General features: G+C 41.2%; 1 protein-coding gene across 1 annotated transcript in view; it reads right to left on the bottom strand.

Annotated features, from left to right (window-relative positions):
- Positions 1-3,411: 3,411 nt before the first annotated feature.
- Positions 3,412-16,227, bottom strand: part of MKNK2 (MAPK interacting serine/threonine kinase 2) — a 47,162-nt gene continuing 34,346 nt past the window's right edge. The window contains exons 11-14 of the mRNA XM_039328512.1: positions 14,462-14,656; positions 14,128-14,292; positions 12,983-13,026; positions 3,412-10,695 (exon numbers count right to left, since the gene is read on the bottom strand). Coding sequence (XP_039184446.1) covers positions 10,443-10,695; positions 12,983-13,026; positions 14,128-14,292; positions 14,462-14,656 — 657 coding nt within the window. The 3' untranslated portion in view covers positions 3,412-10,442. The remainder of the gene's footprint in view (positions 10,696-12,982; positions 13,027-14,127; positions 14,293-14,461; positions 14,657-16,227) is intronic.

Genomic DNA, 16,227 nt, shown 5'->3' on the forward strand with positions numbered 1-16,227 from the left:
ACCCTAAATCTAAGCCAAGCAAACCAAGTTATGTCATAATGTTATATGAATCCAACCTTGGAAACTCTCAGCAGTTCTTTCAGTCTCAAATGTATGACAGAACCCTTAGAATTTTCTTCTAGGAATTTAAATGAGTGTATGGATTATTTTCAACAGATACTTTGACAAACTATCATGACTCAGGAAAGTTCCATGCTATAGTCATTAGTTTGTTACTTTTTTGAAATATGTGGACTCATCAGAACACCTGATAAGTTGCCTTTCCTGGGACTCAGCCTATCACCAACAGCTACTTTATGACTTCCTATACTAGGAGGTACAGATGAATTTGCTCATAGCCCAAAATATTTGTAAAAAGGACAAGTCAGCATAGCCAAAGTGAAAGAAAAAAACTCTGCCTTTTTACTTTGACTTGGCTAATAACAAAAATATTCACTCATTTTCTTTAAACATCTAATGTGCCTCTTTAGGTTTAGTATAATGACCAGTTCCATAGTGAAAACTGAAATATTGTACTGAATGCAGAGCAGGGAAGCAAAGAGTATATATAAACTGTATATTGTTTCTTAATCATTATATAATGAACTTGGCTTACTTTTGTCTGACATCTATGTCTGTCTCTCTGTCTCTCCTATCTATCTCTATTATCTATCTCTAATCTCCTTACTGGAGAATAAAATGCATATAGATAAGCAATGAACATTCTTAAACATTAGAATTTTTCTGTGGTCCTTGAATCTTAAAACTTCTGTGGTACATTTAAAAAAAGCTGATCTTTTTACTAGAGCTTTGTTTCACAATCGAGGTTTCAAGATTTTAACTAACAGGTTCCACTACCTGAAAAAGTTTGAAAACATGGTAATAAGTAGAAAAGGTGTAGCTCAATTATTTATGATTAAGGTGTTATGCCACTTGATTACAGACTGGATATAATCAAATAAAAAAAAACAAGGGACAGTAAGAGCTCAAGATAATATTCACTGAAGCCCTCAATCAAGGGCTGCAGGGCAGAAGTGATCTTGATGTACTGGATCACTCTTCCACAGAAGGGGAGCTATCAATCATGGAGTCCCTGCATATGGGACCCTCAAAATGCTTTCACGCTTTTATCTCATTAGATGCGGAGATTCGTTTTAAAGCAGAGGACTTGGAAGATATTTAGTACAAAGCAAGCAGGATTTTTTTTTAAAGGATCAACAGAATCTTGAATTGCACCCCTTGAATTGCACCCAGTGTACTTCCTGGAGCAGATTTAGATGATGCACAATCTTCAAGGGCAGCCCATATATCCTGTTGCTCCTGTATCCTTACTGTTACCTTGGGGACCAGGTACAGCATTCTAATATCTCTTCCGGTACCATTTCTGATTAAATGCGATATACACACTGGGTGTTTTAAGTTTTAATCTCCCTGGATATTTTGGTATGCCCGTGTTGATTTCATCTTGGTCCTCACCTTAAATTATAAGAGTTAATAATCCTTCTCTAAATGCAGTGCAGCCTTGGTTGACATGCATACAAAGAATCCTTGAGAAGGTAGCGGTGACTTGTTTTAATTGCTAACATCAGATCCGTAGTTTTCTAAATAAAGGACAACGGACCAGCAATACTCCTTCCCCCTTACAATTTTGCAAAGCGTAAAAATCATGACATTATTTAACCCATGGTTAAATAGTAATAGTAGTAGTAGTAGTAGTAGTAGTAGTAAAGTTGGAAGGGACCTTGGAGATCATCTAGTCCAACCTCCTGCTCAGGCAGGAAACCCTATACCGTTTCAGACAAATGGCTGTCCAGTCTTTTTAAAAACTTCCAGTATTGGAGCATTCACTGCTTCTGGAGGCAGGTTGTTCCACTAATTAATTGTTCTAAGGGTCAGGAAGTTTCTCCTTAGTTCTAGGTTACTTCTCTCTTTGGTAAGTTTCCACCCGTTGCTTTTTGTCCGGCCTTCAGGTGCTTTGGAGAACAGCTGGACTCCCTCTTTTTTGTGGCAGCCCCTGAGATATTTGAACACTGCTATCATGTCCCCCCTCGTACTTCCCTTCATTAAACTAGAAATATCCAATTCCAGCAGCCATTCCTTATATGCTTTAGCCTCCAGTTCCCTAATCATCTTTGTTGCTCTTCTCTGTACTCTAAGAGTCCCAACATTTTTTTTACATCATGGTGACCAAAACTGGACGCAGTATTCCAAGTGTGGCCTTACCAAGGCATTGTAAAGTGGTAACACTTCATGTGATCTTGATTCTATCCCTCTTTTAATGCAGCCTAGCATTGTGTTGGCCTTTTTGGCACCTGCAGCACACTGCTGGCTCACATTTAGGTGATTGTCCACAAGGACTCTGAGGTCCCTCTCACAGTTACTATTGTGCAAGGTACCCCCGATACCAGTGGTGGCGAACCTATGGCACATGTGCCAGAGGCGGCACTCAGAGCCCTCTCTGTGGGCATGCGCGCCATCGTCCCAGTCCTAGGCCTTCAGCTGGGTTTCATAAAAACTTTTTGCTTTAGGCCTCCGCCTGTGTGTGCAAAAAAAAAAAAAAAAAAGGTTCAATTTCTTCTCGCGGGGGAAAAAAAAGATCTTGCAAAGTTGGAATTGAACTTTTTAGTCCCACCCAGTCTGCTACCACTGCAGCCACGCCCACCCAATTGGCCACACCCACCCAGCATCCGACGATGCATAAGTGGGTTTTGGGTTGCAGTTTGGGCACTCAGTTTCTAAAAGGTTCGCCATCACTGCCCTATACTATACCTGTGCATTTGATTTTTCTTGCCTAAATGTAGAACCTTGCTTTTTTCACCACTGAATTTCATTTTGTTAGTTAGTGCCCAGTGTTCAAGTCTGTCCAGATCCTTCTGTATCTTAAGCCTATCTTTTGGAGTGTTGGCTATTCCTGCCAGCTTGGTGTCGTCTGCAAATTTGATGAGTTCCCCATCTATCCCCTCGTCCAAATCGTTGATGATGTTGAACAGCACTAGGCCCAGAACAGAGCCCTGGGGCACCCCACTACACACTTCCCTCCATGTAATGAACCATGATTTGCTATTTCATGTGTCAAGGCATGGCTTAATCTGATTTAATACTAGTATCGGTACATGGTTTACTGAACAGCCTTGACTCATACGATGCATAATAAAGTGTGTCCCTTGACTCCTGATGACTATACAGACACATCCATTTAGTTTTCTTAGCAACAAATGGAAGTTAACTCCCTTATCCAATTTCTTTTTTTTTTCTTTTCATTTTTGTCGTCTCTTGATAGCTTCTGCTCCCAATACTCACTGGTCCAGCACAGTTTCCATGCCTACACAAAGTCAATTAGGTTCTCCCATTTCAGTGGCCAACCACATTCATGCCACTGTGGAAAACCTGCTAACATTTAAATTATTAAATACACACCAGTCAAAAAAGACATTCACATGTTTCAATGCATTTATTAAATTCTTACAAAACAGAATACAAAAAATTCTGGCATCAACAAGGTGTTACAAAGGAAAAAGTTCCATCAAGCTGAATCAGTTCACCTGGTACATAATAAAGTGCTTTGTTTTTTTTTTGTTTTTTTAAGATTTTAAAAGTTTTTTTTTTAATTTGTCATTTTCAAACCAGTCCTTTGATGAAGGACTCTGGCATGTATAGTCCCCAGTGGTGCGTTAAGGTGACTTTATGTCAGAAAACAAAACCTTTGGCAGTCTTTTATGGTAATCAGAGGAAAATATTTTTCCTGAACTGATTTTTCTCATAAAAGAAAAGAAAAGAAACCAACTTCACAGTAAAATGCTAAATAACCAGTTCTAAATAGACTTAAACTGAGGAGAGGAGGGCATTAAGTCAAAGATGCATCAATATGTTCTCCTGTCCTCATATATGCAGCTAATTAAAACTCGTGGAGGTACAAAACAAGATGCTTTCCAATAAACGTTTTTATAAAGAAAAATACTGAGGGGGTGTGGGATGTGAAAGTTTGAAAGTAAGAATTTTGGCAAGAACAGAATCGTCTGTGCACAACTAATTGGAAAATAACACAATGCAAACTATAAATATATGGAAAGCAATCTTGAGAGAAAATAGATGGTTGAGATGTCAAGGGAGCATGTTGGAGGCATTCCTATATCTGTCCAAAGGTACAAGTCCATTTCTTCATAAGAACTAGTGACTTTAAACATAGTTTAACTCTTTGGGCTTCCAAATCCAGGGAACTGTGCAGAACAGGACAGCGTTTTAAGACTCTCCAGAAGCTATATGCCCATTTAACAGAATTCCTGGGGGTTAATTCAAATGAGCTCGAGTAGTCTAAACACCTCCAAGCACTCCGTATCTCCCATCCCTCTAATTCCGACTGAATTAAGAAGCAAGAAATCTAAGCACCACCAATTTTGGTCTCACACACACAAAAAGGAATACAAAAAGGAAAGGAAAGAAAATCAAGGGGGGAAAGGAAGTCTAGACAGCTTTTTCCAATCTCGTAGCCTCCAGATATGCTGAGATTGTAGATTTTAGACTCCAAACCACCATAGTCAAATCCCTCTGGGTGAAGTGTGGATATAGACAATGCAAGTCTTAAAAATCGCTCACAGGGAAATGTTTTATCTGTGTTCAGGGTTGAAATTAGGAACAAGAAACGGAATCAAAGAGATTCATATTGCCAAAGGCATAAATACTACAAATGATAATTCTGTTTGCAAACCCCATGGAAAAAGACAGATTATTTGAGGCTCAAGCCATCTTGTTTTCTATGGTGTTAACTAAGTCCCTCTGTATTAAAGTGGGTTCTATTTTTTTCCACCAATCCCATCAGTCATCAGAGAAAACCCAACACTGAAAACAATAATTTCTAGCTTAGCTGCTTCTTTCCCATTAGATTTGGGAAAGAATGCACCTCAAATGCATTCAAATTCCTAGTCTTCAAACCCATTTCCCAATCCAATCACCCAAGTGATGAAATTTCAGGAGGGGCTATTACATCAAATGCAGAAAAGCCACCCATGGTTCACAGTATCTCCCTCCAGGATGGAATCTGGATGCACTTAATATATTTCATTCAAAACCTGAACAGTCGATGCACCTTCATCTTACAAAATCAACTTCAAACCAAGATGGAATTCCGCATTGCAAAGGAAATGAGTTAAGGCAAGTTATGTTATTTTGACAGAAGCCTTTAAAAAAAAAAAAAAAACCACCCCAGTGCCAGCAGACCACAACCACCCATTTCAATGGGCACAGAAACCTCATTCTTTCATAACAGGTAAGATAGGACAGAGTTCACTTTTGGGCACACTTGAATCCTTTCACTCAAGATTATTCAGATCAGGTACACCATCCCAGAGTAAGATATGATCTTAGCAATGCTTTTATATGATATTGTTTCACTTCGCCCACTCGCCAAAGACAGTTTATTTGCTTTTAAAAAGCTCACCAATTAAAAAGCACACTTTCCTGGGTGGGTCACAATTCTGACCCACTGCGCTTGCACTCCTAAAAAATGTTCAACCCTGCAGAGAAGGGCTATGTATGTTAAGATGATCCACACACAGGAGGGGGATACAAAAGTTATTATTTGGCGCTCTACATGATTTTATTTTGTACCTTGTGCACGTCTTGTCACACGATTCCAAACACTTCATAAATTATCTATGATGTTTTTGTTTCTTAAATATCAGGCACGAATGAGAGACAAAAAAGGAGTATGAGCAATCCTTCACGTGTTGACATAATAATCCTGAGAAGTATCCTAGTTTAAAAAAGATTGGTGCACAGCACGTTTCAACTGAGAATGCTGGTTTGAAAGTCACTGTCCATCGTTCCCAACCTATCAGCATACCATAGGCATCACAGGAGTCCCATTTTGGCCCTTTAAGAATCAAACAGAGGGAAGCAGAAGGCAATTTTTCTTTCTCCCAAAGTAGTATCCCAAAGAGCTAGGGAGGAGGACATTTTACACAATTTTTTTTTTTTCAGATGAACCAACCATACACACTGGCCCTATGATCAAAAGGTTTAGAGTTGTTGCGGATCAGGCTAAAATGCTCAGCCAAATATAGGTACCATGTCACTTCTGGGGAATGGATGCTCTTGAGAGGGAAAAAAAAATTGGTGTGTAAATATATTCCTAACTTTTGATAAACTGTTCTTAAAGCTATCTTTCTTTTGAAGGATAGACGCAGCATAAACAACAACAAAAAAGCAAAAACAAAGCAAATTATATCCCATCATACCATTTAAAACCATCTGAATGAGAACATCCACACTGGAAGCTGCTCCCTTTGCTTCTAATCCTGAAAGGATTTAAGTATCAGGCAATTTAGAAGCGATAGGCTACTGCTTTCTTGAGCCAAAGAGCCTGAACCCACCACTGTTCAAGTAATTTCTGACCACAAGGTTATTTATCATTGGTGACAAAATCCATACCTATTTAGAATTTTGTTCTGAATTGTATGATAAAAAGTTCTTTGATTTAAAAATAAATTCTCCCATAATGTAGCCAGCTCAGCTAACCAGTGTATTCTGCACCTCATTATTTTCAGATGGTACCATCTTTCTAACCCATTCCTTAATGAAAGCACATCTGTTGGAAAAGACCGCAAGGTCACAACAAGCAAAGCATAATACTAGAAAGGAGATCCCATCTGTTTTACCTTCTGTCAAGAAAGCAGAGAAAAATATCAAAAAGTAGAAAAGAAAGGAGGTGACAAATTATTTTACAAGCCTCCACATTTATGTAAAAAAAAAATCAATTATCCTGCATCTGAAAAAAATTACTTCTCTTTCTCAGCAAAAAGAATCCAAACTTCTTTGCATAGTATTGTTATTTAGAAAAAGTCTTTATTCAGAGACAAGCATCCTTCCTATTAGATCACATACACCCACACGTGCACATCTGGATAGCAGCTGAAGTCACCAGCAGATGTTTTGCCACAATCATTCAAGATTGAGCTTATACACATGGCTGTTCAACCAATTCTGCCAAAGTCCTGCAGAGGATCTATCTTGTTATCACTGGATTAAAAGAAAAAATCCCAAGACTTAGAAAGGAGATCAGATAGGTCAAACTGACCTTAAAACAATAGCAAACTCTCCCTTGCCTTGCACAGCAAAACACACTAAGTTTCAAAATCACCTCCCTAGCTAGATTTTAACAACAACTTTCACCTTCAAACTGTAACTAACTGGCTGATCCTCCCCTTGAGTCCTCTGAAGGAAGTCCAACAGATTCAATAAGCTTTCCCATCCATACCTTTACCCTTAAGAAAGGCAGCCCTTCAGCCATCAACCGGTCCTACACATACTTTGTTGGAAACAAATCCAACAGAAGTCAGTAAGCGTTGCTCCCAAGTCAGAATGCATAGCGCTGCTTGCCCTGTAGCTTATGCATAAAGGATGGTAGACAGAAATACTACTAGATTTGAGCGTGGCAAAAGTTATCTGCCCACCCACGGCCTAGTCACAACTGCCACCGTTATCAAGGCACCACACACACATTCAAGAATATTTTCCAATCTATATCATGATGCAATACTGATTTATGTACAAACGTTTTCACTGCCTGCATGTGTGCGCAGTCTTTTCGAGAAATTCTGAGAGTAGGACTTGCTCTCAAGAGTGTGTATCACAGAGTGGTGGGTGTATGTCTCAGAGTGGGGAGAGGGGCTGAGTCTCCCCCAGTGGATACAAACAGCCAATAATCTAAATTTCCAGGTGTGCCTGGAAAGCACCATCATGTTTCATTATATTCAAGCCTTTAAGTCAGGGGTGTCCAACTCTGCACAACTGTAAGACTTGTGGACTTCAACTCCCAGAATTTCTCAGCCAGACATGCTGTCTGTGGAATCCTGGGGGCTGAAGTCCATAGGTCTTAAAGTTGCCATGGTTGGACTCCTGTTTTAAGAGGCGATGGTATGCCTTTCCCTCCCTTTCAGCTAGCTCATGGCCTATTCACATAAAAGAATGTCCTCAGAAGCACCTCTAATCCACCATGATTGATCCATGGTGAACAGGATATTGACACCCAACCATGGGCTGACCAAACATTGAGGACAGTTTCATATCAAGGTATAGAAGGAGACCCCACAAAAATGCTCTCAAGTTGGTCTCCTCTAGACTCAGCATCAACAGGCAGCAGCTGAGCAACACCCATCATGAAATTGGAGCTGCCATTTAATTTCCCAGAATGCTCCTGAGCCTTGAGGCCCCATAATGCAGGCAATTCCTATAATGTCTCCCAGGCTTAGATGCTCAACACCGCAGGAATTGGAGAAGGGTCAGACAGCAATAGCACAAACTGTTCGCAATTGTCTGGCAATCCTTACGTTGATACTTATACTCTGATCAGAAAGGGTGACGAGAAGAGGTGGACGCCAAAGAGGACCACTAACCAAATACTATTTTCACATCCCTCTTGGAGAATCCTCTACCAGAATTTCACCCCAATATGCTACTTGCTAACTGCTTGAATTTCACGCGTTGAAACAGATTTTTTTTTATAAAAAAAAATCACTCAGTCTTCTAGTTCCTTCTCTGTAATGAGAAACACCACATGCATACAAGTGTTTCTCTTCCTTCCCCTATTCCAAAAAGCAGGCTTTTGATCATTTTAGCACATCTGAATGCACCATCCTGAGTTTGATTTACAGTTCTGCCTCTGCTCCCCCAGATTCACAAGCTTCCAGCAGGCCTAGCTTTAAACTAGATTCATTGTTGTTTTCTTACACAAAACCCACAATTATAAGAATTGTAGTTCTGTAAAGATTGGGGGAAGGGGAGGCTAGAGGTTCCCCAAATTAATTAGTCCCCGTAGGAAGCAACCATCCCTGAGGAATTTTATCTATACTGGTTCAGAATAAGAGGAACCGAGGCTCCCAAGACTGGGAAATATTTCAAAATAAATCCCTTGAGCCACAGTCTATCTTTGAGATGGGGAGCTCAAACAACGCATCGTCTTGGGTTTAAAAAAAAAAAAAATTAAAAAACACTCACCAAAAGTTGTAAAGGACTGCCATAAACTGTTCTGCCACAATAAGAATTTTCTATACGAGAGGGCATCCTACAGTTGCAAACCTGAAGCAATTATACATCTCTATGAATATTTTTGCAAAGATTTTTACAGCCCTGTAGAGGATGGTTTAATTAATGTTGACTATCTTCCGGTCAGATTAAGCCTCACTTTTTTTTCCCAATAGCTTACTCCAGTGTTTTTCAACCTTGGCAGCTTGAAGAAATGTGGACTTCAACTCCCAGAATTCCCCTGGCCAGCCATTCTGGGAGTTGAAGTCCAGTCTTCAAGCTGCCAAGGTGAGAAAACACTGGGTTACTCTATGGAAGGGAGTAAAATCTTTCCTTTTTACTTCGGTAAACCTTTTTTTTACCTTTTATCTCTCCTTATCAAACAGGGGAAAAACCCCATGAAGTGATTAGATTCCACTATAGTAGATCCTAAAACATCCTTTTTACTCTTAAAAAAAAAATTGGACCACCCCATGTTAACAGGACATATCTGGATTGAAACAAAATAGGGTTCTTGTGTTGTCCGCAGCTTGGCCCCTTGAGAGAGAAAAAAAAAAGAACAAAATACAAAATAAGTGCTGTGAACGGTGCCAGGGCTTGGGGAGAAGGAATTCTGCCCTATATGGATGGGCTTCCTCTTCCCAATTCCCCCTTCTGTTTATATCCCAGATACCACTACTTTCAGCTTATAGAATCTATACAGTTTTAGGGAAGACTCTGCAATTTCCCTACATTTTCCCCATAAATGAACATTCATACAATCCACGGACTGCAATTGTTTCCCTCCTCCCCACCTTCAGTCACTCCAGTGCTTTTGGGGAAAAAAGACCCTCAAACCATACAGAATCCGAGTAGTTATGTTTGTTTGTTTGTTTTAAAAAAAGAAACCAATAGCAAGAACAAAATTAAAATAAACATAAAAAAAAAGCAAACACTCTCCAAAACATAAAAATGCTACGTTTAAAAAGTTCAGGCTTGGGAGGTGGGGCAGACAAGGGGAAAGGGTTTCTCCCTCCCCTCTTTTCACAGTACAAGAAGCTGAGAGAAAGGGAGGGAAAAAAAAAAAGAACAGAAGCCCCCCCCTCCCCCAGATAAGCTATCCTTCAGTAGGGAGAAAGGGACAACTTTTTTTTTTAACTTTTTAAGGAAAAATTATGTGTGTTATCAAAATGCACCGGGAAGAGGGGAAACAAGAGAAGGGAGGAATAGAATTTAAATAGCTTTAAAAAGAGAGAGAGAGAGAGAGAGAAAGAGGGAGAAACAAAAAGGAACAAGAAACAAAACAGCCTGTGTCGAACAAGATCAAAGACAGAAAAGAATTCTTGGAAACCAGCCAACTTGGATCTTGATCTTTTGTTAAGCTATTCAAGCAGACCTTTTTGTCCGAAAAGCACAGAAGGGGTGGGGGGGTGAGGGAAGGAATGGACGTATATAAGGAAAGGCAGTCACATGTGATCCCCAACCAAGACCAAGGGGGTCACCAGATGCTGGGTGGCGTTCGCTTTAGCCATGCTGGTCTTCTGTCTCCGTTTGGCCAGCTTGGATTCGGAAGGAGGAGAGAGGTGCATAGAGCATGAGGTAGCTTTGATGATAATGGGGTGGATCTCCTCCGCAGCTTCCTCCTCGTGCTGCATTAACTGACGGTTGACAGCAATGGCTTCGGCGGCAAACGATGTCAACTCTTTGGCACTGCTGTTCCTACCAAGGGCAACGACCAGAAAGCAAGTTAAGAACATCGGGACTTCAATTTTGTATATCCCACAACTAACCGTTAAAATGGGTGGGTGCAGAAGAATAATTTCGGACACGGCGTTACAGGTAGTCCTCGATTTAACAACAGTTCATTGAGTGATTGTTCGAAGTTACAACGGCACTGAAGAAAGTGACTTATGACCATTTTTCAAACTTACAACTTTTGCAGCATTCCCCCTGGTCACATGACCAAAATCCAGACACTTGGCAACTGACTCATATTTATGACCGTTGCAGTGTCCTGAGGTCTTGTGGCCATCTTTTGCGACCTTCTGACAAGGCACAGTCAATGGGGAAGCCAGATTCACTTAACAACCGTGTGGCTAACTTAATAACTGCAGTGATTCACTTAACAACTGTGGCTAGAAAGGTCATAAAATGGGACAAAATTCACTTAACGACTGTCTCACTTAGCAGCAGAAACATTGGGTTCAATTGTAGCTGTAAGTCGAGGACTACCTGGAACTTGTTTTGCAGGTTTGCTCCCCGAAGCTCTGTGGGAGGGACTGGAATCCCAATTTGGGCCTAGATTACTTTGTTGCTTAACTATAGATGTTTCTGGTAGTCAGCTGTGATTTTGTCTGGCCTGGGGTCTGCACAGCACTTGATTTCCAGAAGGCCTGACTCATCGCTTAGGCCAGGGGTAGGCAACCTTGTCTCTTTTATGACTCGTGGACTTCAACTCCCAGAATTCCTGAGCCAGCATGGGAGTTGAAGTCCACGAGTCATAAAAGAGATAAGGTTGCCTACCCCTGGCTTAGGCGTTAGGGCTGGGTGAGTAAAGCATGTATGTTTGCAATTGTGACCACTTGTGAGATGTTCAGTTCTTGTATTTATTCCATTTGCTATTAAATGTATTCTGAATTTTGTTTCAGAATGGTTTTGTATTGTTAGTCACCCAGAGTTATTTGCTTAAAGTGGGGAATCATATCAGTTTTCTAAATACTGTGTTTCCCCGCATATAAGACCTATCCCGAAAATAAACCCTGGCCTAGCTTGATTTTATGACCTTTCTAGCCACAGTTGTTAAGTGAATCACTGCAGTTATTAAGTTAGTCACACGGTTGTTAAGTGAATCGGCTTCCCCATTGACTGTGCTTGTCAGAGGTCGCAAAAAATGGTCACAAGACCTCAGGACACTGCAACGGTCATAAATATGAGTCAGTTGTCAAGTGTCTAATATAAGCCTTACCCCCCCCCCAAATAAGCCCTAGTTAAGAGCCTGCCCAGCTGACTAACCGCCCATTCCATCTGGCTGTTCGTGATGCCATTGCCACAAGGTGAGGCGAGGCAGGTGGGGGAGGGGATGGAGCTGCCCCACGCGCCCCACACCCACTTACCTCAGGGCCCCCGCAATCAGGCCTCCCACGCCCTGACACCTGTCTTGCCTCGCAATGGCGGCACCAACAGCCCTGTCCAGGAGCCCGCATGGCTGTCACGTCTGCAGCTACTCGAAGCCGCTCACGTGTATCCCCCCCGCCTCCGTTTCGCCAGCAGAAGCCTTCAGGAAAGGTCTATTTTCAGGAAAGGTCTCTGCAACCGAGAACGGAGGCTGGGGGGGGGGGGAGGCTTCCTGAAGGCCTCCGCCGGTGAAACAGAAGCTGAGGGGGGGAACACACCCGTCAACCCGAGCCTTGTTCTCGGCTATAGAGGCCTTTCCTGAAAGTATCCACTGGTGAAACGGAGGCCGGGCATGACATACACGAGCAGCCAGAGAAGTAGGCCAGCGGTGGCCACGCGGGCTCCTGCTAGATAGGGCTGTCGGTACCACTACTGAAGACATTCCCTGAAAATAAGACCTATTGCCTCTTTTGAAAGAAAAAATATATAAGTCTAGGTCTTATTTTCAGGGAAACATGGTATATGAATTCACTGAAGGAAGGCTGTGATAGTAGCAGAATTGCCCATGTTTTCTGGCCATGCCTTTCCCATTTTTCATTGGTACACCCTATTACCTGTTATTAAGCTGAAGTTCTACACACCTTAAAATTACCATTGAAATAGTGGTAATTATATACATGTTATACTGGTTTGTGACCAAAAGGCTCATAATGCAGTAAAGATTAGAAAGCTATTGCTTTCCATATATTTAGTTTCTGAATAAAAACCAATTTCCAGCCGATAAGAAACCTCATTAAGTGGCTATAATTCTCTACAGGAAAAATTAAGAAAGATTTGAGGTATACCTCAATATTCTTATTTATTAAAAGTATTTCTGTAATGTTTCACTCACCTTTGTAGGATGATTGGAGTGGGGAGTGTGTTATCAGGAGCACACTAGAAGCAAAAAAAAAAGAAGAAAAGAAATATTATCATCATAATAGTCATCTATGACTGCTTACAACTCCTTGCAGACCCCAATGCCCTTTTAAAGTTACACCTTCTCTGCATTTTTCCATGACAAAATTAAAGTTCCATTTAAATAAATACAATGGAGATACGTACATCAACCCTATTCAAATGTATGCTCCTCTTGTAGCTGGTTATTTCTACATAAATACCATAGGTGTCTGTTTACTACTGGAGGTGCAGTCTGAACATGGACAGAAAACTCATTTCATAGAAAAGAGATGTCTGGGGCTTCCAAATCTGTAAGAAATTGTTTCTCCACCTTGGCAATATTAAGATATATGGACTTCAACTCATGGCTGGCTAGGGAATTATGGGAATTGAAATCCACACACCTCAAAATTGCCAAGGTTAAGAAACCCTGCTGAAAGGCTAGGTTGCATTTCAATAACTGATAACTCTGATAACTAGAGATTTCATGGATATACCCACGCCAGTTGTTTGGCTACAATAAATGCCATGCCTTTTTTTTTTTTTTTTAAACTTCAGAGTCTAACTTACATTAACACTGAATACTCTCTCTTGGGAGCATGCAGCTGAGGGGCCGGTTAGCCCCTGAAAGCTCTACCCCCTCACACACACCTTTTAATTAACTTTTGAATTTTAACTATCCTTGCCTTCGTTTTAAATGTTTGTATTTAGTTTTTACTTTTTAAATATTTTATCTGTAAACTGCCTGGGGTGCCTCTGTAAGGGAGATGGGTGGTTTCTAGAGCAGACAGACAGACAGACATAGATGATATAAACAGATAGATAGAAAGAAATAGAAAAAGATATATAGATAGAGATAGAAATAGGTAGATGATATAGAAATAGAAATAGGTAGATGATAGAGAAATAGAAATAGGTAGATGATAGAGATAGATAGATGATAGACAGACAGACAGACAGACAGATGATGGATGGCTAGATAGAGGATAATGGGTAGAGATAGAAACAGAGAGATGATGGGGGAGGGAGGGAGAGAGATAAGTAGAAAGGCAAAAGAAATGATCTCATGTCCATCTTTTCTCACTCAAGGATGCTCACCCCTTGCACCCAAGGATGCTTGAAGACCTCGGCTGCACTCAGATGTTTTTTGGCATCTCTTACAAGAAGCTTTGAAATGAGGTCTTTAGCTTCAAAAGAGATGTGAGCCCAGTCCTTGTCTGGAAATTCATACTTCCCCTCCTGGATGCTTTCAAACAGCATATTCTGCAAGAAAAGAAAGTTATGTTACGAAAAGAAGCCAGCACATCTAAAAATAGTTAAGAAACACATACAGGAACCAATTATGACATTTCTAAAAAGAGGGAGAAGCCAATGGAACTTTTTAGGACTTTGCACTACTGGCAAACAGGAAGTAGCATCTGGGTATGATCACCTGGCAAGCAGGGCACGCTTCACCACGGTCCCAGCCGCAGTCCGTTCCACAGTGACCCACAAAAGGGGGGTAACCACTCAGCATGATGTACAGAATGACTCCCAAGCTCCATAAATCACAGCGCTTGTCGTAGATGGATGCTTCTTCATTGAAGGCCTCCACTACTTCTGGGGCCATATATTCTGCTGAACCACACTGGGAAAAGAAAACAAAATTCGTTAACAGCCAACAGTTTAAACGCTGATTGAGATGCGGTTGTTTGTGCAGATGTGAGTGCTTTAAATGCACAGGTTTTGTCTCCAGTTAACTATAGGAAAGCATAATCAAGAAAGATAAGGTGCTGATTTCTGCCAGGACTCATCTCTGGTTACTCTTTTGCAAACCTATAGAGACTTATCTTTTTCTCCCTCACTTAATCCGTTAACGATTCTCAGTGAAACTTACTGGCAATGGAATCAGGAATGATAAGGCAGTCATAGGGATATCTGCCAAAAATGGTCTAGTCAATGATTGCTCAATGAAACCAGGTTTCAGTATTATTTCTAAACTTCAGATTCTGTGGAAGTTAGCGACATGGGATGCTGTTGCCTTCTGACCCCACTGGAAACAGGAAGCTGGTTAGTGGCCTGTTCTTACGTCCTCTACAATGACATCAGAACCTCCATGCCTAGATGCAGTCTATTTCAGCTGTCAAATGCTCAAAACAAGCAAGAACAGAAGATTCCTGCAAGCCACAAATGCCATAAACTGCAGAGGAAAATACAACCCTGATCAGAAACAGAAATCAGATATGAGGCCAGATGGACTCAGCAAGGAAATTATACCCTTCGCAGTCTCTAGATTAGATACCTTCTGTTTTAGCTGGCGAAAAAATGAAAGCCTACTAGCCACACATAACCATAGCCTCACCCAACATAAATACAGCTTGCCACCTAAGGACATTTGTTTCCACAACGAGTTCCTGGAAGAAAAAACCTGACCTCTGACATCCCAAGACTGCCCCAACCCTCAAAGCAAGAATGGCCAAGAGCAGGGGTCTTCAAACCTGGCAATTTTAAGACTTGTGGACTTCAACTGACTGAGGAATTCTGGAGGTTGAAGTCCACAAGTCTTAAAGTTGCCACGTTTGGAGACCCCTGGCGAAGAGGTTGAGGGAAGTGGATAAGAACCCATATACCATATATTCCGGCGTATAGGGCGACCCAGCGTATAAGACGACCCCCGACTTCGACGCCAAGTCGCATGCCTAGAAAGTCGTCTTATATGCCGGAAACTACCGTTATTTCTGGCGTAGAAGACGACTTGGCGTATAAGACGACCCCCGAGTTCGGCGCCGATTTCAATGCTCTCAGAAGTCGTCTTATATGCCGGAAAGCACGGTATACTTATCTCCAAGAACTATAGCCTACAGTTTCAGTCAAGTTGGCCATGTCTTCTTTCCTGTAACACAGTCCCACCCACCTACACTTCTCACAATCTTAGGAAAAATCTGAGCCCCCAGCATGGAAGCCCGGAAAGATCAAGAGTACTAAATTCAAATTCCCTGCAAGCATTCGTTCCCCCAAGATCTCCTGAACCACAGAAACGTACTAGCTGGATTCACATGGCATGTTTATCCCGAGACACAAGTGAACCCATTAAAGTTGGTATTTTACACAAACACAGTATGGTTCAATTACTATGCAACGTTAATTGCAGAGATTCCTAAAGTAGTAAATTACAAATTATCCAATCTTATTTTAATGTAATCAATGTGGTATGACTCA

Source organism: Crotalus tigris, unplaced genomic scaffold (genome assembly GCF_016545835.1).
Source record: "Crotalus tigris isolate CLP2741 ecotype Arizona unplaced genomic scaffold, ASM1654583v1 scf7180000024379.1109085, whole genome shotgun sequence".
Lineage (NCBI taxonomy): Eukaryota > Metazoa > Chordata > Lepidosauria > Squamata > Viperidae > Crotalus > Crotalus tigris.